At 41.2% G+C, this 25,039-nt stretch overlaps 1 protein-coding gene and 1 long non-coding RNA gene across 2 annotated transcripts; both read right to left on the reverse strand.

Moving 5' to 3' along the window:
* Nucleotides 1-751: 751 nt before the first annotated feature.
* LOC117450680 (uncharacterized) lies at nt 752-12,376 on the reverse strand. Its single transcript, XM_034088587.2, has 4 exons — nt 12,106-12,376; nt 11,892-12,001; nt 1,857-2,028; nt 752-1,617 (listed from the first exon to the last, which is right to left on the reverse strand). Exons 1-4 carry the CDS (start codon nt 12,374-12,376, stop codon nt 1,070-1,072), a joined length of 1,101 nt encoding a protein of 366 aa, XP_033944478.2. The 3' UTR covers nt 752-1,069.
* A 3,320-nt stretch (nt 12,377-15,696) lies between these two features.
* Nucleotides 15,697-16,634, reverse strand: LOC139434248 (uncharacterized). Its single transcript, XR_011643624.1, has 2 exons — nt 16,192-16,634; nt 15,697-16,109 (listed from the first exon to the last, which is right to left on the reverse strand). It is a non-coding gene; the product is annotated as an uncharacterized lncRNA (long non-coding RNA).
* Between the last annotated feature and the right edge of the window lie 8,405 nt (nt 16,635-25,039).

Genomic DNA, 25,039 nt, shown 5'->3' on the forward strand with positions numbered 1-25,039 from the left:
GTGGCTGGGTCTTTCAGCATGACAATGATCACAAACACACCGCAACAAAGGAGTGGCTTCGTAAGAAGCATTTCAAGGTCCTGGAGTGGCCTAGCCAGTCTCCAGATCTCAACCCCATAGAAAATCTTTGGAGGGAGTTGGAAGTCTGTGTTGCCCAGCGACAGCCCCAAAACATCACTGCTCTAGAGGAGATCTGCATGGAGGAAAATACCAGCAACAGTGTGTGAAAACCTTGTGAGGACTTACAGAAAACGTTTGACCTCTGTCATTGCCAGCAAAGGGTATATAACAAAGTATTGAGATGAACTTTTGTTATTGATCAAATACTTATTTTCCACCATAATTTGCAAATAAATTCTTTAAAAATCAGACATGTGATTTTCTGGATTTTTTTTCTCATTCTGTCTTTCATAGTTGAGGTATGATGAACATTACAGGCCTCTCATATTTTTAAGTGGGAGAACTTGCACAATTGGTGAATGACTAAATACTTTTTCCCCCACTGTATGTCCTTATTTTTCCATTCAAACCCACGCCCCTGGAACTTGGAATATTAGTATTGAGTATATATATATAGTAGTAAGAATTACAGTTGCAAGAAAAAGTGGAATTACCTGGATTTCTGCATAAATTGGTCATAAAATGTGTTCTGATCTTCATCTAAGTCACAACAATAGACAAACACAGTCTGCTTAAACTAACACCACACACATACAATTATATGTTTTCATGTTTTTATTGAACACACCATGTAAACATTCACAGTGCAGAGTGGAAAAAGTATGTGAACCCCTAGGCTAAAGACTTCTTCAAGAGCTAATTGGAAATGAAACACAATGCTATGTGTGGAGAATCCAAAGGGTTCACATACTTTTTCTTGCAACTGTATATAATCTATTTATAATTGTAATTGTATATTGTATGTAGACATACATTTAGATGTATATTTTGTTAAAAGAAAACAAAAATGTTAATTTAGTTTTTGGGAGAAGGGGTGGTAAACTTCTTCCCACGCCTTTTCGGATGTGTAATTGGGTAGATCATTTGTAAGTCAATAATATTTAGTTAATCAATTTGATACTTTATTCTGAACATGCAGAGGAACACTTGTTCCATGGAAGGCTTTGTGGACAGCATCGACTCTATTTTCAGGATCTATGCATTCACTCTGTAGGTGTGAACATGCGGTTATGTCCTTTTGTTTGGCAGAGTGCTTTCTTTCCATGTGCTTTTTAAAAAGATTTTTATTTATGAGAACATGGCATATGGGACATTTCTTCTTCAGTACAGGCACTACATGGACCCTTTTTATCTTTCCCTCTGGGATGATGGGGGTTGCTGGATCTGGGATGATGGGGGTTGCTGGATCTGGGATGATGGCGGTTGCTGGATCTGGGATGATGGCGGTTGCTGGATCTGGGATGATGGGGGTTGCTGGATCTGGGATGATGGGGGTTGCTGGATCTGGGATGATGGCGGTTATGGCAGTGTGCTTTGCCTTGCACAAAGCCAGGTGTTTGATGAAGTCTGGTTTGCGCATCAGCGTTGACTGGCAGTAGAAGCAGTGGAAATGACATTGTGGTCGGCAATTTAATGCACATCTGTGAATGGTATACCCTTAAAAATAAGAACATAGAATTGTAGTATTATTATTTTGTGATCATATTATTTTAAAGTGTAAATTATGAATACCGAACATCTGAATCAAGTAACTGGTCACCACCACAAACAAATCATAGAAGGACTTGTTTTGATGTATTGCTCAAATGGAACTGATCATAACATTCAGGCTGCTTTTAAAGCAGACACATTGCAACTCCATTTGCATTTCACAAGAGAATGTTTTCAAACGTTACCTTCATGGAGAACTGCACGGTTGAAGTGGCTCTCTAAATGGGCTTGGACCTTGCTCAATTTGGCTGGGTGGAACACATTTGAGGCACATAACGGGCAGTGAAAGTCTTTGCAGCATGTAGTACATCGCTGTAAGTGGGGCAAGGATCTCCCCTCTCGGATTGTAATATGCATCTTGAAAAAGAGAGAGAGCCTAATTGGTCAAACTGAACATTTTGAAATAATTTCACAGACAGACATAAATTAGGCCTAATTGTTAGATTCTGACACGACAGATTCTAACCTACAGAATAGGCCGACATAATAACTGACTAAAACACCACATGCAATATTACAAAACATGTCAAAATGATGAGACTGTCTGATAACACGTAGTGTGGAGTAAACAGGCAGTCAGCACAGTTAAGATTATTTACAATGAATTCAAATAGTAATACAATGACTATTAAATATGCATTACACTGACGACAGAACTTAGGCTACTGCTGATTTAATGTAGTGGACAGACAGATCATATTGACATGCTTTTGTCATCCTTTGAAGTTTAATTAATTAGCTGACTATAATTAATGATCAGGGTTGGGAAGTTTACTTTTGAAATGTAGTAGGTTACAGATGACTAATTACCCTGTTAAAAATGTAATAAGTAATTTAACTGACTATGTAACTATTTGTATTGATATTCTAATGTTAATTATGGGTCTTTTATTTTTTTTGAGAGTCACTTTAAATAAAAGCCTCTGCTAAGTAACATAACCATAACATACAGTTTCATTAAACAAATAAACAAAAAGGCTAACAGTTGGTTTTGCAGCGAGTCATCATAGGGCCTAGGGCTAGGCTAACAGATTACTGTTTCCCTGTCAGACTCACATAGCACGTGTTGCTTGTATTGCTGTTAACTTTAAACTAACAACACGATTCACATTACTCACACACTTAGTGTAATTAGTGATTACATCAACAATTAATGTAGGACACCAAGTTGAGCTTGCCAAAATCAAGCTACAGTTTCATTAAACAAAAAATCAAATATGCTAACATTTTTTTTTTTTTGCGGAAAGCAATAGTTAACGAATAATTGTTTTTAGTGCCTTTAATACGGTTAGAAGCTATCATAAGCTAACAGGTGATTGTTTGTATTGCCTTAAGACTATCATAGTTAACGTTAGCTAATCACACTTCATTTCAAGACACGGGAATTGTTATTAATGTTGAACAAATACAACTTTAAAAGCACTTCACATTACTCGCACTCACATGTGCGTTGTCGTTCATATTAATGTCTCCTGCCTGTATTAAAGCTGTTTGCGATCCGCCATTAAAAAAGAGAAGAAGGGTCCAGAAACTGCAGTCTGCGACGCCGCAGCTTCATGCTACTCATTGAATCACACACCCTAATTGACAAATATGTTAATCAAAATAAAAAGCAAAATATTTGCCTGTTTAATTGATTTCCAAAAAGCATTTGACTCGATTTGGCATGTTGGTCTATTCAACAAACTACTTCAAAGCGGTATAGGGGGAAAAACATTTGACCTAATCAAATCTATGTACACAAACAACATGTGCAGCATCAAGATCGGACACAAAGAACCACCTTCATTTCTCAAGAACGGGGAGTAAGACAAGGATGCTGTTTATCACCGGCCCTGTTCAACATCTATTCTACATTAACGAACTGGCCACAGCACCTGGGGGGTATACTACGAAGCAGGATTTTCGCTTAGCCGGCTAACTTCAGGGAAAACTCGGGGTTTCCGGTCCAACGAAGCTGGTTCTCTTTTTAGCAGGCAGATCTCCATGGTAACTTATGCTGTGCGGCTATACTGCCCCGGAGCAGGTTAGATTGCAGGCTAAGAGATCAACTCAGTGAAAGCACTGCCTGCTGACCAATCAGAGCTCAGTGTGCAGAGTTTAAAGCGATCAAGTCATATTACAGGAGAAAGGAAATACAGAAAAGCTGCCGTTGCAGGAAAGACGGCCGGCAAAAATCACCGACTGTGTGAATGTGAACATTAATAGAATATCACCTCCCATCTTCAGAGCAATCTGACTATTATAATATTAGCGTTAAGAAAGCTTACTTAAATATCTGCCACAACATTTAGTAACCGGATCAGAGTAACATTAAGTACAGTCCGCGCAGGGGCGGCGGGTGCTGTAGGCTAGGGAAGGCTAAGCCTTCCCAAATATTTGTGTCACTGCATCCTGGTAAAATAAAAATATAATGTATAATGTTTGTGTCTTTGACATTAGCACTGCTATGCAGCCACCTGTGCCCTGTACTACGAAGCCAGTTCAAACCCTGGATATGTTTGAGTTATCTAAACTAACCCTAACAAACGAGATCTCGACGCTGGTTAATATCAACTCGGTAAATCAAGCCAGGGCTTCTCTCACCAGCTGAGAGCGCGTTCACGTGAAAGGGGTGGGGTTAGCAACATTTGACCAATCACAAACAGGGACAAGTGTACTGACAGCGCAGCGTCATACTTCATTAATGAAAAGTAAACTAATATTAGACAAATATGAACTTTAAAGTTCATATTTGTCTAATATTAGTCATCCATGACTTAAACATAATAATCCAGGATACAAGCCACCTGCAAGGTGAATACAGAACAACTGGTTAAAAAATAAATAAACTACGAGTGTTTGAAAGCGTAACAGTTTTATGATATCACTGCCCCATCTAAGACACGAGTGGATCTGACTTTAATTACATTTGAGTTGAGTGTTTCGTCAACCTAATGTGTTGCTTAAAATAATACTTCTGCATAGCCTACAGCAGGCCTATTCAACTAGCGGCCCACGGGCCGAATCAGGCCCTTCAGAACTTTTTTCTGGCCTCCAAGAGGTTGCCTGCAAATCAAAATGGCATATGTGTAATAGCACTACATCCGACGAAAACGCTGGTTTTTCCATTCATTTGAATTATTTTGAATCCGTTATTTTGCCTGCCGCGCTCTGCTCATTAAAAAAAAAAAAAACCCTGCACTGTGTCCGCACTTGTCATTGGCTCAGTCAAACTCACGTTACACACTAGGTTTGCGGGCCAGCGAGTAACAGCTTCAAGATGTCTCTCTCCAAGCCCAAGAAACGTAAAGTTGATTCGGAAAATTGCCAATTCCAGAATGAATGGACTGACAAATATGTATTTACTTTGCCAGCCGCAACAAGTAATAAACCGGTGTGTTTATTGTGCAACGAAAGTATATCCGTGATGAAAGAATACAACGTAAAGCGACACTACAACTCAAATCACGGCTCGTTTTCTGCCAGTTTTCCCGTGGGCTCAGAGGAACGGAGAAGGAAAGTACAGGGACTGCTAGCATCATTTGAACGGAGTCAAGTGGCTTTTAGTCGCTGCACGGAACAAGAGAGAGCTACGATAGCATCCCTGCGAGTAGCCTGGACACCAGACAGAAGAGGCCCTTTACCGACGCGGAGACCGTTAAAGATTGCATGCTTGCTGTCATCGATGAAGTGGTTATTGACCAAAAAGTAAAGACAGCGTCACTTCAGCCATTAAAAAAGTACCTCTCTCAGAGACAACAACACTTCGCACAGTGGAACTACTTGCAAAGGATGTGTCGGGGAAGCTTTTGGAAAACCTTCGAAAAGCAGAGTTTATATCAATCGCTGTGGACGAATCAACTGACTGTACTGACATGGCCCAGCTGTGCATCTATGTGAGGTTTTTCGATGGAGTTCGCTTTAGGGAAGAACTTCTGGGGATTATTCCGTTGGAGGGACACATTACAGGTGAGGTTATCTTTCAAAAGATAGTCTCGTTTTTTAACGAACGTCTACTGGATTTAAAAAAAGTGTGCCTGTTGGTCACTGATGGCGCTCCAGCTATGATCGGCAGAGTGCAGGGGCTGGTGGCGCGTCTATCTGCCATAGCCCCACACATGCAGTATTTACACTGTATTATTCATCAATCTGTGTTGTGTGCAAAGCTCAGTGGTGATTTGAAAAACACCATGGACACTGTCATGAACATTGTGAATTTCATTCGCTCAACCTCCAGCCTACAACACCGCCTGTTCCGTCAGCTGCTTGCTGACACGTTTGCTGAACACACGGACTTACTCGTCCATAACGATGTCCGATGGCTCAGCAAAGGAAAGGTCCTGGATCGTTTCTGTGAACTCCGCCAGGAGATTGTGTCTTTCCTTCGCACGAGTAAGCACACACGAGCTACAAACGAGCTCCAAACCTCTTGGAGCGCATGTTAGATGAACAGTTTATGGCAGATGTTTACTTTCTGTGTGACATTTTTGGACACTTGAACACTTTGAATTGCGAACTGCAGGGTCGCGAAAAGTCTATCGCTGATTTGGTTGAAAGACTTTGTGCCTTCAAGACAAAGCTAACGATCTTCAAAACAGACCTAATGACGACAAAACTGCTGCACTTCCCAAAACTCCCTGCATTTATGACCACATCACCTGGAGCAAACATAACGCCAGTCATGACAGACTTCATGACAACATTGACTGATAACTTTACTGACAGATTCCAAGGCTTCAGCATTCCAATTGAGGTATTGCAGTTTGCCCGTGACCCGTTTTCCATCAAGCCTGATGCAGACTTCTGTGTAAAAGTAAAAGAGGTAATATCTTGCATTGATGAGAGCCTCTTTCAGATGGAGCTGGTTGATGTGCAGTCTTCCTTTGCTTTAAAACAGCTCCTGCAGTCTGAGGGTGTAGTGGACTTTTGGTCTAACCATGTTAGCCAGTATCAGTACCCCACAATGAGGAAGGTGGCCTTGCTTATACTGACAATGTTTGGATCTACCTATACTTGTGAGTCTAGCTTTTCTCATATGAATGCCATCAAAACAAGGGCACGCTGCTCCATGACCAATGAGAAGTTGCATGAGTGTCTCAGGATTGCTCTTACCACTTATGAGCCAAACTATGCTGAAATAGCTAAATCAAGGCAGTGTAATTTCTCTCACTGACTCAAACAGGCTAAACATGACAGAAGTCTGATGCATGGTATGTATGCAGATCAGTTTTTATGGTCATTCAAACAAGCCTACTTACTGTTTCAAAAATTGTAAAAATGTTTCCAAGATATGAATGTTATTGTGAGTCTGATGGCTATTGTTTTACTATGTTCTCTATTTGCATTTAGTATTACATTTGATGGACTTGTGTTGTCTTCAAATTACCTTATGTATGCTTGGAAGTGTTGAGGATATTATACACAGGGCTACTTACTGTTAATGTGATGAATACTGTTGTATTATATTCATCTTGTTTTGTACATTAGTGGACATGGAACTGTTGGGGAAAAAACCTCATGTCTCCTTAGTTTTAAAGATGCAACATTTTGCACTTTTGTGTCAAGCCTTGTAACCGAAGCTTTCCTACTTTTTATGGACTGGTTGCTTTCTGTAATGATTTATGTTGATACAATTAAAGTAAAAAAAGGGATGCACTTGACTAGTTCATTTAATGTATTAGTATCTATTAACACTACTGTAAGCAAGAGTTATTTGTAGTGATTCCTTGACAAAGTATTGTGTGGCCCACAAACCCCCTGTGATTTTCCTATTTGGCCCACTTGCTAATGAAGTTGAATAGCCCTGGCCTACAGTATGTGACACTGTGAGTGTTGCACGACCAGATACGGCTCAGCTGACTCAGATAAGAAGATAATATAGGCTATGATATTATATGATCGATGATGATTGAATGTGATATGAATGATAAGTGCGACACGTCGGCGTCTTCTCTGCATACAGCAGTTTAAACTGTATTTCCTTTATCCTGTAATATGACTTGATAGATTTAAACTCCGCACACTGAGCTCTGATTGGTCAGCAGGCGGTGCTTTCACTGAGTTGATCTCTTTTCTATAGACGCCGGAGGCGAGCAGCGTCAGGTAAAAAAAAAGTGATTTAGCCTTCCCGAACCTGCGCCTCATGCGCCGCCTATGAGTCCGCGGCATATCACTTCATAATGTATCATATATTTCCTTATCTGAGTCAGCTGAGCCGTATCTGGCCATTCAACACTCCCAGTGTCACATACTGTATGCAGAAGTATTATTTTAAGCAACACATTAAGTTGACGAAACACTCGAGACAAATGTAATTAAAGTCAGATCCACTCGTGTTTTAGACGGGGCAGTGATATCATAAACCTGTTAATGTACGCATTCAAACACTTTTTTCTTTTACCAGCTGTGTTCACCTTGCAGGTGCAGCTATGTGGCTTTTATCCTGGATAAAGTGTTTGAGTCATGGATGTTTAAAGTTTAACTTCTTCATATGTCTAGTATTAAAGTTCACTTTTCATTCAGGAAGTATGACGCTGCGCTGTCAGTATGCTTCTCCATGTTTGTGATTGGTCGAATGCTCCAGATACCACCCCTTTCATGTGAACGCGCACCTAACTAGATAGGACACGGCTGGTTTGAGCGATCCACTTGATAACCCGTATGTTTTGGGTTAGGCCAACCGGCTAACTCAAACATATCCAGGTTAGGTTGAACCAGCTTCGTAGTACAGGCCCCTGGGCTCACACTTCACAAAACAGAGATCAAATTCCTGCTGTATGCAGATTATGTAATCCTGTTAAGCCCGACAAAAGAAGGACTTCAACAGAGTTTAAATATACTCGAAGGTTACTGTCAGACCTGGGCCATGGCAATTAACATAAAAAAGACAAAAACAATGATATTTCAAAAAAGATCCAGATGTCAGGCAAACAATATTGACTTTACAATTGGGACACAGACAATAGAAAATTGCTCAGAATATAATTATTAAGGCCTGAAAATAAGTTCCACTGGAAGCTTTAATCAAGCTGTCAAGGAACAGAGAGAAAGCATGCAGGGCATTTTATGAAATAAAAAGACAAATCCACATTCAAATTCGGCTTAAATTACTTCAATCAGTAATACAACCCATCCTACTCTATGGAAGCGAAGTGTGGGGCCCACAAACAAACCAAACATTTGACAAATGGGAAAATCATCCAATAGAAAATGCTCACAATGAGTTTTGCAAACGCATCCTACAGGTTCACAGGAGAACAACTAACAACGCCTGCAGAGCGGAATTAGGCACATTTCCATTATTAATAAAAATCCAGAAACGATCAATTAAATATCGGCTACATCTAAAAGAAAGTGACCCCCACTCCTACCACCACAAAGCCCTGCAGCATCAAGAGATGAACAAGAGTCCCCTCTCTCAGCTGGTCCTGACACTCTGTTCACAAACCGGTTCAAATTGTGATCAGGTCCAGGCTGAGCCCACATCTATTAGAATCAACCAAATGATAACAAAACGACCTCGCTTATTGGAACACTAAATCCCAAACACAAAGTAAAATGCAATGCTATCTGGCCCTAAAAAGACAGTGTGACAGCCTACCTGAGCACAGTGACTGATGTTAAACACAGGAAGTTGTTGACAAAGTACAGACTGAGTGCTCACAGCCTGGCCATAGAAACAGGCAGGTACAAGAAAACATGGCTGCCAAAAGAGGAGCGATCATGCCAACAGTGTGGAGGAACTGCTGTGGAGACAGAGCAGCACTTCCTCACACATGCGGCTTTCACACCAGCGCTTTTCAGTTTCTAGCTCCGAGCAGGAGCTTTTCTGGTTCAGCACCGGTTTCCCTTTTCAGCTCCCGCTCTGTGCACACCGCCCACTGGCGCCCCAGAGCTGCCCCTGCTGCGTCATGACGTCACCGTTTACATCGCTGATTTGCTCCCAAACGGCAGCCATTACGGCGCTCACAACAACAACAACAACAGCGTCGGGTCGATGATCGTGTTGCTTTTAATCACACGAAGCCAGAATAAATTGAATAACAACTTCTCCAACCTTATGCTTTGCTCCAGAGTGCCGTGGTTCATTGTTTATTAATGTGTTTCTGCAGCATTTACCGACCGCTGCAGTGCAGCTCTTCCACAGGAGTTTATTCTCCCGTTAGCTCCCGGTTAGCTCACACTGCAGCGGCCGCTCTAAAGTATTCACTGTCCGACTCACACAAGCAGCTGATGCATATCCCCAGTTCCCCTTACGGCCCGTCTACACTACAGCGTCGACAGCGTCGAAAGCTCCAATCTGCCCATTCACTTTCAATGGGGTGACGTCACGTAGCTGCGCTTTTTCGCCGAACTGAATTGTGGGTAGCAGAGCGGTCCGTCTCAGGCGACAGAAGTTGAACAATGTTCAACTTCTGTCGCCTGAGACGCCGGAGTAGCCAGCGCCAGCCAATCAAATCCCGTTTCCCAAAATCTGACAGCTGAAGCCGTAGCCAATCAAACCGCGTCTAAGCTGGGAGAGATATCCCACCGTTCATTTCTAAATAATAAATAAAAAAATGAATGAATGAATAAAAAAAAAGCTGTAGTGTGGACGCTCTGTTAGCCTAACTGAGCGTCCACACTACAGCTCCAAAAATAGCTTGGAGCTGGGCGTGTCTGGAGCTTGGGGATTTTATTCAAGCAACACGGCCAACAACCAATCACATGAATCTCCCGCCCCCGACATACAAAGCAAAAACCCCCGGGGATTTTATGCGAGCAATATATATATAAACTCCCCAAACAGGCGAAAACCTACCAGTTTCCCCCACTGTCTCTGTCACCTCCCTCCATGCCTGGTTCCTCCGGTTTGTATCCCGGTAGGTGAAGAGGGTCTGGTCATACAAAACCGGGTGATTCGCTACGGCGATAATTAGTTTCTCCTCCGACTTTTTTTGAAATATAGAAATGAACGGCGGGATATCTCTCCCAGCTTAGACGCGGTTTGATTGGCTACGGCTTCAGCTGTCAGATTTTGGGAAACGGGATTTGATTGGCTGGCGCTGGCTACTCCGGCGTCTCAGGCGACAGAAGTTGAACATTGTTCGACTTCTGTCGCCTGAGACGCCTCGCTCTGCTACCCACAATTCAGTTCGGCGAAAAAGCGCGGCTACGTGACGTCACCCCATTGAAAGTGAATGGGCAGATTGGAGCAGATTGGAGCTTTCGACGCTGTAGTGTAGACGGGCCGTTAGTGAATGTGTGTCAGTCTGAATTGACACTGTTTGGTATCACAAAGCTGTTATGAAAGTTTCTCTGGTATAAAACGGGTGATGTTAGCATAGCAACCGAAGCTAAACTGACTACTTGCATCCGATAGCTGCAATAATACAAAACAACACGTCTGCGTCTCTCCACAATGATCGATAACAGTGAACGGATGGTCAAAGTAAGGCACAAATAAACAGAATCACACGAAGCCTGGTTAGTGTTGCCTGACTTTATAAAGTGTGTTTATAAGCACTACTGCTTGTAGGCAGGCATGACAGTCGACCCATGTTCAGGGGGGTGGGTTTAGTTTCCTGCACGCCTCGACGTGAGAGAGACGTAAGCGACGTCGCCTCTTAGCTCCAAAGCTCTTGCCTCTGGACCTTTATATATACAGTCTATGCTCTGGACCGACAATTTGTTGGAGCTGGAAGTGAACCGGATTCCGGAGCTAAGAGCCGGCGCCGCTGCGGTGTGAACAGGAAAACCCGGCGCTTTTCAGGCTCTAGCTCCGAGCCGGAGCTGAAAAGGCGCTGGTGTGAAAGGGGCAACAATGTTCAACTTTTGAACCGGTACGGAAACAATTCTTCCCAAAACTCAACCATAAACATCCTCAAATATTTAAAAATGAAAATGAAAAACTAAAAATACTTCTCGGGGAATATAAAGAGAGCTGCATTGTTGCAGGACAGTTTGTCTCTGCCTGCCACAGTCTGAGGGAACCGGAATGAGCAGATAAACCAGGTCTTACATCATATGTATATATATCATATTCTATTTTGTATTCATGTATTCTATGAATGAAATGAATCTGTATTCCTTGTAAAAAAACAACAACAAAAAAACATGTTCTTAGCAGTTTGTTTATAACTGTTCATTTGTTTATTTGTATGTATTTTTGTATAGATGTTACAACTATACATAGCTTTCAATACTGTATGTAAATATGGTCATACTAATAAAGCTTTTGAATTGAATCACCCACTTACGTCAGAGCACTTTGGTGAGTCTCCCCCCAGACTGCATGGGTCTGTGTCTTTCCACAGATTCATACACCAATCTTTTCCAAAGATCCGCTCTATGATGGGCGACCCAGACACTGGAAAGTCAAACCATAAAAGTAAGACACGGAAGACACATCAGTAAACAATGCATAAGATGTATGTTCTTATCTGAGCTATTTTCAGTACAAAACATAAGTACCCTGAGCGTCCCCGTCCTTATGGCAGACAGTTTGCACGCCTACACTGCGATTACACAACACAGGAGCTTCGCTTCTCATAGTGGCCAGCTCGCACTCCAGACTGTTGACTTTCTCTTCCAGGGCTGAATTAGCCGCCAGGAGCTGAGACAACCCCACACGGAGCTCCGCATAGTCTTCATCCACCAGTTTACAGACCTGCTTCAGGACGGACATGGCCAATGTTTCCATGATGGAGGTGAGCTGCGAGTGTAAAGAGACGCGGCTCGCCATGGTAGCTCCTGGCTGTAACAACTATTCACAATAAAAAGTATGAATAAGATTCAAACGCCAAACGGTATAACAATAATGAACTGTGTCCGAAGCTAATTTGTAGTGATGTTATGTATTGCGCCGAGGCTTCGGAGCGTGTGTCGAGTAATCCCCGAAGCTTTTTGTGAAGCACGTACCGAGGCTTGTATCGTTTTGGGCCAGTGACGTCACCGATGACAAACGAAGCCTCGCTGCCTGTCGATACCACGTGACTGCTTCAGGAAGCGATTCAGATCGGTTGAACCATAGATATATATATAAACACTAGATGGCTCACACGCGCTGCTGGCCAATGGAGACCGACGTTGCCACTTGGCCGCCATCTTGCTACAGGCAGTGCTCTCATTCATAACATTATGGTTTACTATTTAAATAACCATAGCTTGCTCAATTTTCAACCGATTTTCAAACGGTTTGGTTTTTTATAAACATCAAAGATGTAGTTATTATACTGCATACTTATAATCATGGACTTTCATATGAAAATAACATTAATCAGATAAAGCAATAGCTATACACACACACAAGGTATTTATATTAAATATTTGCCGGTGTATATATTTCCATTTATTTTATTATATTGTCAATATTTAAAATAAATTATAAATAAATTATAAAATTAAAATACATTTATATTTTATATATAAAAATCGGTCTCATGTTACCACTCTGTAAACCAAGAGTTGTTAATTGAGCAATGCCTTAGCTTGAAGAACAGGGACACAACTAATGACAATAGCATATGTTGGTATATTATTTAGATATTCACACCTTTATCAGAAGAACCAAACCAACATAAAATGTGCTCACAGACAGGCCAGTTCTGTCTAATTTATCACAATTATTTTTGACATGAGATCTTCATATCATCCTAGTTTTGTATTTAGTTTCTAGATTTGTAAACAAATCCAGAACCTTTGAAATATGTTATTGAAAAAAGACCAAGAATAATATAAACTGTACCATATATCCTCCTGTAGTCCATTTGTGGTTTGTCTTGACTCACCCCGGCTGATATATCACAAAATCCACTGTTTAAATTGTTCCCTATATGTAATAGTCCTTTAGGCTATATAGTTGACCGCAGGTCATGGAGAATAATGAGGTATCCGTAGCCCTTTGTATGATGCATCTTTATTGCTTGACAGGTCTACAGCCGTGACACACATCGATCACTCCTAGATGCGGGCTTGCATACACTCCTATCACTCCGCCGCCGCACCCCATCACTAACGTCCTGATGGTATATATGTGCGCGGCACTATATACTACACCACCAGCACTGTCTTTGTAGGCTGCAGTTTGAGGTGTGTTCTTCTTTCACGTCTGGCTTTTCGGGTCATCGCTGTGAATACTTTCAGTGGCAGGACGTTGGCCTCTGCTCCTGTGTCCAACTTAAACTTCACACACATGCAGTCAACATTTACATTAGAATGCCACGACTTGTCAGCTTTAGACTTTAGCTGATCAATGTTCACTGTCCCAACATATAGGGTGTCTATTTCCGGAGAAACATCATGTACTGTCTTGTGATGTTGGGCTTTAGCTGACCTACACATTGTTGCATAGTGATTCTGTTTTCCACAATTACGGCAGGATACTCCGTATGCTGGACACTGTCTTGGCTGGTGTGATTTACCACATTGTGTGCATGTTTCATGCCTTTGTCCCATGTCTTGTGTACGTTGTACAGGCAGTGTGCGTGTCTTTTGTCCTTGTCGACTGTTCTTGTGCACTGCAAGTACAGACATCTCCTGGGCTGCTGCATTCATAGCTAGCATTTGAACTTTGGCCGTCTCAGCAGCTCTGCAGGTGTCTATGGCCCTTTCTAATGTGAGATTAGGTTCTCTTAAAAGTCTCTCTTTCAGTCTCTGGTCATTCATACTAAACACAATCTTGTCTCTGATCATGTCATTTTCTGTGGTATGAAATTCACAATCCTTGCTCTTTTGCTTGAGCTCTGTCACATATTTCTCAATCGTGGTGTTACCTGACATAGGATGTGCCCAAAACTGATGTCTCTCAAACACTGTGTTCTTCTTAGGCAGACAATAGGCTCTGAATGCTGCTAGAATATCCTTAACAGTCTGTTCATCTTCTTCTTCACCTTCATCTTCACCATGTGCGATGTCTAGCGTGTTGTAAACTTCAAGAGCCTCCTCTCCTAGTGCATGCAGCAGTATGGCCACTTTAATCTTCCTGTCCTTACCGTCTGCACCACTCGCGGTCATGTAGATTTGGAAGCGTTGTTCCCATCGTCGCCAGTTTTCTCCCAAGTTGCCACTGAGTACCAGTGGAGATGGTAATTCGAATCGATCCATCTCTCTTTTTTCTTTCTTCCAAAAAAATTGCGACTCCCGCTCTCTGGGGACCGCACCTGTTAGCTTTAGGCTAACAAAACTTTCATCTGTTTAGCTCCGGCAAAGTGACGAACTGGACCGACTTCTGACACCATGTAATAGTCCTTTAGGCTATATAGTTGACCGCAGGTCATGGAGAATAATGAGGTATCCGTAGCCCTTTGTATGATGCATCTTTATTGCTTGACAGGTCTACAGCCATAGACATATAAAGAGTAGACGCCGCATCGACCGCTACTGCCTATTGGCGCTGACGAGCCGTGGGGCCGCCATCTTGGACCGGTCACCCGCTCCACTCAGTGTAATCTGTCTGGCAGGCGCAATGAAGTGTCAGCGCATGTAATCAATCATAACTCGCTGAATACAAAACTGATTTTCACGGGGGGGGGGGTTCTGCAAACGTCATATATGTAGGCATGATACCGGACACATGATTCGGCGTATTTTAATATTCATAGTAGGCTTAACAGCAATAGAATATTCTGGTATTTGATAGCCTATGTTATGTATGATAGGTATTTTGCAAAAGACACACGATATATAATATATACACACACACACATAAAAAAACACTAATGGTCTATATATGATAGAGAAGCATATTGTGTAGGCCTATACTCAGCTATTTTAATAAATTGAAAAATGAAGAAACAATAATACATTATACATAGACAGAAGTTATATATCAGTAAAAATGAATATCTATGTCATAAAAAATGAAAATGTACTTCTACATCTATATAAAAAATGTAAATGTTCAAGTTAAACACAAGAACATGACACCACCCCGCCCAAACCATATTTACACAAAGTTGCTCATGACACCCGAATGCCCCGTGCATGCGGCTCCTCCAAAGCATGACTGAGAACCTCTTTCTCATATCTTTGTCTTTGGGAAACCTTCAAAATAAAAACGGGAGATTTGAGAGTCAACACAAAAACATTTTAAGAAGGAGGTCAAGCTTATTTTCTTCCTTCTTCTTTCTAGATAGATTAGATTAGATCTTAGATTTAGATTAGGACCCTTTGTGTTTCAGGTGACAGAGACTTCGTCAGGTAATATGCAATGGGAGCCTTCCAATGTCCGTGTAGGCCAACCACCATGAACACAAGAGCCTCAGTAGCAGCATCGGTCTCATTGTTTCCATCACCCATGTCTACAAAAGCAGACATTGACTGGTTATGTGGATTATATTGCACATGTTTTCTGATGGCCATGTCATCCAACATGAGTGACACATCCATATTTAGCCTGGTCGTCCTGGCATCTTCTCTCCAGCATATCCAGCATCATCTTGTTCAGGCCAGGCTCGCCATCCACCGAACACAGCCACCTGTAAAAAAATTGAGAAGTAGCTATTTAACGTACTTGCAACCGTAATTTCCAAAAATGAAATTGAACAACATTAAGACTACCTTTTTGTTGTAGTCTCTCTGAGGTATTTGTATGCCTTTGGACCATGTAGATGGAGTGTGAGGGCAAGCTCTCTGTGGTCCTCTGAGTACTCATGGCCCTGCTTTGCCTTCAAGTCTATTTGAAGATCTGAAATTGTATGAGAAAAAATTAATAAGTCCCCTTCATATAATAACAAAGGAGTTTAATAAAGAGTGTAAGAGTAAGATGTACATGAATCTCAAAGTGCTACTTTAATCTTCCCTGAGTAGAAATCAAGCCTCTCTTTGAGTTCTTCATTAATGAGGTTCTTTTCCCTCAAATCCCCCAAAAGAGTCCTCACTGTGGTCTCTGCCCTCTTTTCTCTAGCCATGGCATTCTTCCTCTCTCGCTCGAGACTCTCCACTCTTGCTAAAGCTTCATTGAGTCTGGCCTTAAGAGCAGTAGGAGAATCAGGCGAGACATAGCTATGATCCCAGTAGAAAGAGGGATGAACATGGTTTGAGTGATGTTTCACTTCACACACAACACTTTGACACAACTAGAGTATGGCCCACATTCTTTCTTATAGTCATCACCTGTCAAAGCCACTGCCAGCATCATGCGTGTGTGTGTGTGTGTGTGTGTGTGTGTGTGTGTGTGTGTGTGTGTGTGTGTGTGTGTGTGTGTGTGTGTGTGTGTGTGTGTGTGTGTGTGTGTGTGTGTGTGTGTGCCAGGAATGCATGTTCAACATGTCTTCAATTGTGTGTGTATGTGTTTATTTGTGAGTGTGTTTAATATGAGTGGCAGCAAACAAGACACGCACGCACGCACGCACGCACGCACGCACGCACGCACGCACACACACACACACACACACACACACACACACACACACACACACACACACACACACACACACACACACACACACACACACACACACACACACAGGTATTCCACCCTGCCCTGTTATTGATAATAGAATATTTACATTTATGAATGCTAATAACCTTATGATGATACACCTACTCTTTGGAGGTGAACCGGGAAGCTGGAGATGGAGGGAATAACACCATCTCTTAGTCGGACAATCTGTCCTGTCAAACTCGTCCTGCTTAAAATGCTCACTGCAAATCACGGATGACTCGCTTGCAGTGAACCCTTCCCTCCTCAAAGCAACTTCCCACTTCTTCCTCATATCTTTGTCATTGGGAAACCTTCAAAATAAAAACGGGAGATTTGAGAATCAACACAAAAACATTTTAAGAAGGAGGTCAAGCTTATTTTCTTCCTTCTTCTTCCTAGATAGATTAGATTAGATTTTACTTTATTCATCCCACAACGGGGAAATTCACTTGTTACAGCAGCGATTTATAAAGTCTCAGTTGGCCATGAACATAATGTTTGCTGGCTACGATTTCGCTGGCGGACATCAATACAGTACAATAATATTCTATTTACAAAATACAACCAATTATAATGTTGAATCTTACTTGTTTGTAAGAGCAATATGCACAGCAATATGCTGCACAGTGCTCTGGCATCTTGAAACCTCTGCTGTCTATGGGTAGAATGTCTGTACAATATGGGTAGGATGACCGGTCCAAGATGGCGGCCGTATTTCTTGCGCCCCAGCAGCCAATGCGGCGTCTACTCTTTATATGTCTATGTCTACAGCCGTGACACACATCGATCACTCCTAGATGCGGGCTTGCATACACTCCTATCACTCCGCCGCCGCACCCCATCACTAACGTCCTGATGGTATATGTGCGCGGCACTATATACTACACTATATTGCCCCTATGCCCCTGTAAGGTGTCCTTGGGTGTTATGAAAGGCGGCCCCCCAACATAAATGTATTATTATTATTAAGAAGAACAACTTGGTGTGGTGTGGAGGGGATGTAGGAAGCAGGAGCAGGTGGGGAGAGATGGGGCTTCAAGGTTCAAGGTTATTTGTTTTAAATGTGTCTTGCACACAATAAAATAAAATACAGTATACCACAAAACCAATAAGACACACAGTGACACATGGCACACTAACAATCAATCATCGTCCAGCCTCAGCTTTGGTATTCTTTCACAACCATGTTATGGGTTTATTAGACTGAGCAAACATAAACATATGTGGTGATCCCACGGGTTCTTGTTTGCAGACAGCGGCAATTGGAGCATCCGTAGGCTGCACAAAAGTCCGGCATAGTCAGGTACTTCTGTAAACACAAAGCCAGCAAATTCCTGTATCATAATGCAAGATGTTTTTAACAAGCCAAACCACTTGGAAGAAATCATGTGTAACTTAAGTTATGTTGAAAAGAAAGAGCAGTTCTGCCTCTCTGTATAACCGTATGATGATACACCTACTCTTTGGAGGTGAACCGGGAAGCTGAAGATGGAGGGAATAACACCATCTCTGAGTCGGACAATCTGTCCTGTCAAACTCGTCCTGCTTACAATGCTCACTGCAAATCACGGATGACTCGCTTGCAGTGAACCCTTCCCTCCTCAAAGCAACTTCCCACTTCTTTCTCATATCTTTGTCTTTGGGAAACCTTCAAAATAAAAACGGGAGATTTGAGAGTCAACACAAAAACATTTTAAGAAGGAGGTCAAGCTTATTTTCTTCCTTCTTCTTCCTAGATAGATTAGATTAGATTTTACTGTATTCATCCCACAACGGGGACATTCACTTGTTACAGCAGCGATTTATAACGTCTCAGTTGGCCATGAACATAATGTTTGCTGGCTACGATTTCGCTGGCGGACATCAATACAGTACAATAATATTCTATTTACAAAATACAACCAATTATAATGTTGAATCTTACTTGTGAAAAGTAATCCCCGACCCCTGTTCGCAATCGTCCGCCGATTTGCACAGCAATATGCTGCACAGTGCTCTGGCATCTTGAAACCTCTGCTGTCTCTGGGTAGAATGTCTGTAGGATGACCGGTCCAAGATGGCGGCCGTATTTCTTGCGCCCCAGCAGCCAATGCGGCGTCTACTCTTTATGGCTGCAGTCGGATAGTTTAAAAATCAGCTCCTAAGTTCTAACCCTATCGTCTATTCCTTGACCTCTGAGTGAAACGTCACGGGGTTAAGGGATAGTGGATAGGAGAATTAAAAAGGATTTAGGAGAAGAGACTGCGGTACTTTAGAGAATCCGAATGCACTTTCACTATCCGACGTGTTTATGATGCGCCAGCGGACGTCATTTTCTGCGTCTGCTGCTGTGGGGAAACTATGGAAACCACAGTTTTCTATACAGCGGACTACAACATGGATGTTTAATAAGAACGAGGGACTGCTGTGAACTCATCTAGAGACTCTGCACCGTGCTCTGATGCTGCTGCTTTGCTTTATGAACGTGGACAACAGAGAAACATATTCTTCATGACCAAAGTTGGAATTGAAATAAAAAAGGAAAGTGAAACTTATGCTCGTCACCCTCTCCCTCCGGTCCACATTAATACAAATGATCCCAATACGTATGATTGTATGAACTAAAGATCTAAAATCAATACAGATGTATTTATTATAAACGTTAGTCCTTAACATCTATCACTGTGTATATCACCATTCAAACATCTTTTAAAAGTTGAACAAACCCCACACAGCCCAGTAAAGACTGAAATGTTGACTTTATTTGATAATTTCAGTGAAAACTAACGTTCATATTTCTCTTTTTGAGTATAATACTGATGAACGTTCAAAACAAAGCACTTTGGCAACTTACCACCTATGTTTTAAAAAGCTTAATAAGCACCGTAACTTTCATGATATCATTTCTCGGTCATAATCGGTTGTTTCCGTGAACGGCCGACTGTTGAGTGACGGCAAATGCTGCGGCTGCAAGGCATTGTGGGGCAGCATTTTCGCTTCTCCTGTCGGTTAGGGAGGTCCAGTGGTTCCTAAGCTAAAGGAGGTTATAAAGGAAGTTTGAAACCTCCTTTCCTATCATTCTCATCATTCTAGAGAATTCGAACGGCACTTATCATGGCTGCCACTGAGGGACTTCCGGGTCATTTCACTCCTTTAGGAAGGTTCCTAAGCTAAATGGACTATTCGACTTCAGCCTATATGTCTATGCTGGGTACCACATATGTTCGGGTGTATTTCCGTCCCCCCCGTCATCCGTCATATCCGTCTACTCACCTCCCTCTGCTCCCAGCGCTCTGCTGCCACACACCGGCCGTCTGCGGAACTGCAGCCGGAGGAACTCGGTACAGCTTGTTATGTGTGTGTACTTGTGCACATAAATAATGTTTCTAATTATTTACAATTAAAAAAATATATATTCTGTGTTACTTTAGCCAACACTTTTATAAGGCCACGAGATTAGATAATTACGAAATGTGTAGATAGAATACATATCTTTCAGGTTGTTATTTTGTCATTGTTTAATGTTTTATTTACCTTTTAGTATTTTTATATAGTATCTGAACTTTGGAGAGGAGTTGGCACACGACACATCAAATCACATCTACAGAACAAGACGAAGCGAATGGAAGTACTCCTAGCGTGAACATGTTTGTGAAAACGTGTGCAAAGTCTCCGAAAATCCTAAAAATAAGCTCATATTTGAATTCCCCATAAAAAAACACATCATTCAGTAAAAACAAGGCCCCACTGATCATCTGCTCCCTGATCTCTCTGCGAATTGAAAGTACTTATTGCCGGAGATCGCATGCTGTGGTTTTATTAAATGTGCCAAGTGCTAGGACTGTCTTATGGAAGAAAGCTTTTAGATGTGCAGCTCCACTAACATGGAACAGTCTGCAAAAAGAATGGAAAATTACCAAGCTAGTACCACTACATGTTTTTAAAGCTTGGTTGGATGCTACACAATCAGATGCTGTTGGTACCTGTACATGTGGATAGATATGTTGTTCTGTACTAAAAAAAAATACTAAAAAGGTAAATAAAACATTAAAACAATGACAAAATAACAACCTGAAAGATATGTATTCTATCTACACATTTCGTAATTATCTAATCTCATGGCCTTATAAAAGTGTTGGCTAAAGTAACGCAGAATATATATATTTTTTAATTGTAAATAATTAGAAACATTATTTATGTGCACAAGTACACACACATAACAAGCTGTACCGAGTTCCTCCGACTGCAGTTCCGCAGACGGCCAGTGTGTGGCAGCAGAGCGCTGGGAGCAGAGGGAGGTGAGTAGACGGATATGACGGATGACGGGTGCGACGGAAATACACCCGAACATATCTGGTACCCCGAACACATCTGGTACCTACACCGGTTTCAGTTGGATTATTTGTCACAGTTGCTCCGAACAGATCGGTCTCCTCCATTTTCGTAGTTATTTACGACTTGTGAATCCACATAAACACATCGGCAAAATCCGGCTTACTTTGAGCATGTGTTTTAAACAGTTTAATCCCTCTGAATTGTTTCCACTTCCGCGCCGTCCTTTAATTTCTTCATACAGCGGGAATCCAAATGAATTAATCCTGAGTCCAATAACCATCAAAGTCACTCCGATAGTGCTCCTTAATTACGCTTTCATCCTCCTTTAACAAAATACTTCACATTCATCTAGTTTGTGACAGTAGTTGTAGCATTTTTGAGACTTTTACATTTGAATTACACCCCCCCCCCCCTTGTGTGTGTGTGTGTGTGTGTGTGTGTGTGTGGTGTGTGTGTGTGTGTGTGTGTGTGTGTGTGTGTGTGTGTGTGTGTGTGTGTGTGTGTGTGTGTGTGTGTGTGTGTGTGTGTGTGTGTGTGTGTGTGTGTGTGTGTGTGTGTGTGTGTGTGTGTGTGTGTGTGTGTGTGTGTGTGTGTGGGGGGGGGGCTCTTGGGAAAAAAGGTTGGGAACCACTGGACTACGCTATTCATCGTCCTTAAATTCAGGAATTAAGTTATGTTCCGTTCTACAGCCACGATAAGGCTGTTTCTCAAGTGTGATGATAACATATGGAAGCCCATTTCCGCCACTTTTTTTTTTCAAATACGTAAAGGGGAAATAATAATTTAAAATATCCTATTGCCCCCATGATCTTTGTCTTTTTTATTATTTAATTACTTCACACAACTATAAGGAAGCCCAATATTAAGTTATGTGAGGTTGTATAATATTAGAATTTGCTGTATGCAACAAAAAAAGGTTTGACTGGTGAAAAAAACTCACTTTTTGCAGATGACTCCTCATGTTTCTTTTTAAGTTTTTGTGAAACTGTTAACTACAAGGAAGTATCTGTTTGCAAAGAGGGTATTCATATTAATTTCAAAAAGATCTTATTTAGGTTTTAATAGTGATAACTAAGGATGTTCTCTTTAGTTGTAGGGCTTGTGAACAAAGAAAAGCTGTAAACACTTAAAATACATAGAATCAACAGTGTGAGGGTAAATTAAAATATTCATTTACAGACATACAAGGCTTTGTCTACTGAAGATCAATGCAAGGGCAGAGTTTCACTCTGTGGGGGGACAAAAGAAGCATCGTTAATCACCTGGACAAAGGACTCATTAAAGCAGAGATACCATATGCAGACACACACCTGAATATCAGCAGGAGAGGACTCTTTAAAGTAAATACATTATAGGGTTAAAATAAGATATATATGTGGTGGAATTAGTTTAAAACAGTCACCTTATACTTTTAGTTGTCCTCTCTAAATTAGATGTAAGTTTTTTTTTAAATGATTAGTGTTAATTAAGGGCTATTGTTATTTTGGTTTATAAGGGGATAGGAGTTCAACTTAAAAAAATTGCACAGGATCATTCTAAGAAGAGTGAGAGGGCTAATGAGCCAGTGCCATACCTCCTCTATGCATTTTCTTGACCGGTATCTGATCTTGAAAAACTCTGGTAAGTACTTTTTATTTTTATTTTATAATATCATGTAATTATTAAATGTTGTTGTTTTTTTTGGTAGGGGTTTAACTACTATATTATGTGGATAGTATATTATTAGATACTTAAACATGTTATGTTTTTTCTGTTTACAGTAGAGACCCTGTGTGCTGAAATCTACTCAAACAGAGTACTTCATGCAGTGGTCAGCTTTTAAACACAAAAGTGTATCTTTCAGTAACTTTCTGAGAGAATGTAAGCATAAATCTGTCAAATGTTCAAAACAGCTTTGTTTCACTGAAATAGCCTCAAAATCACATATCCAGCCCTCTCTCTGGTCGCTGAAATGTGGAATTGAAATTACGGGCCAAAAGTTGTATTTACAAGTAGCCTATTAAAAGTAAGCATAGGACACCAAACCAACTAAGACCCGTCTGTCCGCCACATCTACACACTGTAGGCTACAACACACACACCTAGCTCCTAAAGCATAATCAGGCTACAGCCGTTGTGTATTTTATTATGTGAAGCACTAAATGGTCTTAGAAAAATATCGACTCTTTGTTTGTAGATATCTACTAAACTAAAGCACACAAATACAGAGAGTAATGTAGGCCTGTTATACTGAGTGATATATATTTTACACACTGTTCTGCTTTCTGCATGGACCTCACAGCTGTTCTCTCTGGAAACATCGCGTCGCGATGAAAGCAGTTAATAAAATAATATCAAGGGGATGCATGCAGAGCTGTCATTGGCTGAGATAAGTCCGGCCGTGCGTAACGCCTCCACCGTTCCCGGAAATGCATCCGCGGAGGAGCCGTGGAGGATCCATCAGTGTCTCCTCGGTTAGAGCTCCTCCAGAGAGCCTCCTCAACGCTCGATCCTCGATGTGCATTAAGAGAAATTAGATGTCCTTCAACATGGCGGGCTGAAATTCATTTCCGGGTCACTACCGGAGGACCGAGGAGTCGAGGAGGAGAAATTTGAGTATTGAGAAACCTCTACTGAGTGTAGATGGCTACTTCTCAGACAACTTCTTGGACAAGTCCTTGATCCAGTTCTGCTTTCTACAAATAATACTAAATACAGGTACTTGTCACATTATGAAATAAATAAATGTTGAATGTGGTGAATATTTATAAAGAGCCACAAATGACCATGTGTAAAATAGAAATTGCCTGTTTTCCGTGGAGAGAGTGAATAATAAGTTATTGTTTCTGGCTAACAAAAATATATGGGTATTCAGAGTAGCTGTGTCAAATAAGTAGGTATTTAAGAATTTTAATTTTTGGATTTATCCACCACATTTGTATAGCTGTTAAGATATAACATTAGTTGCACTGCTGCAGTTTACATTTTACAGGTATTAATATGATTGTGCCAACCTACCATAGTACAACTAGAAGACACATCTCACAAATATAACAAACCATGGGTCAGGACTAAACTTGACTAAGGCAGTAATCACCACTGCCCAGTATTTTTATAAATTCTATTTGACTGAATATTATTTGCCTCCTAGGAAGAACTTAATGAGGTTGTATTGACTTGGAACAATCACAGAGTCCGTCAAGTCTATAACTCACGATCACCCCATGGACGTCCCTCCATATTGCATGCAGTTCCTCATCCGTATGGAGGCAGAGATTGTTTGCACCACGTGGACCTGGAGAAAGTTCAAGTCTGCCTTGATGAGTGTGTGTTCAAGGACTTCCCATGTGATGAAGATGTGTTCCATATCTGTGTGGATCTAATGTCAGAGTATAATCTGAAATTAACAAATGATGTGTTTGAAACTGTTAACCTGTATATCACACTCAGACAACTGATGAACAATGAACTGGATCATTAACTTTCCTGGGGCAGTGTCACAATTTATATTTCAGAAATGTGTATTTGTTTCCTGTTTCATTCCAGGACAAATTGAAATATATCTACTGATTGCAATTGTCAGAATTATAATATACTTTAACCTGTGATGAATGAAAATATAATTGTAGCTGTTTGAGACATGTCAAAGATGTACCAAATATTCTCAGTACATATATTTGTATGTACACA

Source organism: Pseudochaenichthys georgianus, chromosome 8 (genome assembly GCF_902827115.2).
Source record: "Pseudochaenichthys georgianus chromosome 8, fPseGeo1.2, whole genome shotgun sequence".
Classification (NCBI taxonomy): Eukaryota; Metazoa; Chordata; class Actinopteri; order Perciformes; family Channichthyidae; genus Pseudochaenichthys; species Pseudochaenichthys georgianus.

Coding starts and splice junctions, on each gene's coding strand:
- LOC117450680 (XM_034088587.2), bottom strand. CDS start 12,376: ATGGCGAGCCGCGTCTCTTTACACTCGCAGCTCACCTCCATCATGGAA. Junction 2,029..11,891: donor ACTCACCAAAGTGCTCTGAC/GTAAGTGGGTGA, acceptor CTCTTTTTCAAG/ATGCATATTACAATCCGAGA. Junction 1,618..1,856: donor CCGTGCAGTTCTCCATGAAG/GTAACGTTTGAA, acceptor CTTATTTTTAAG/GGTATACCATTCACAGATGT.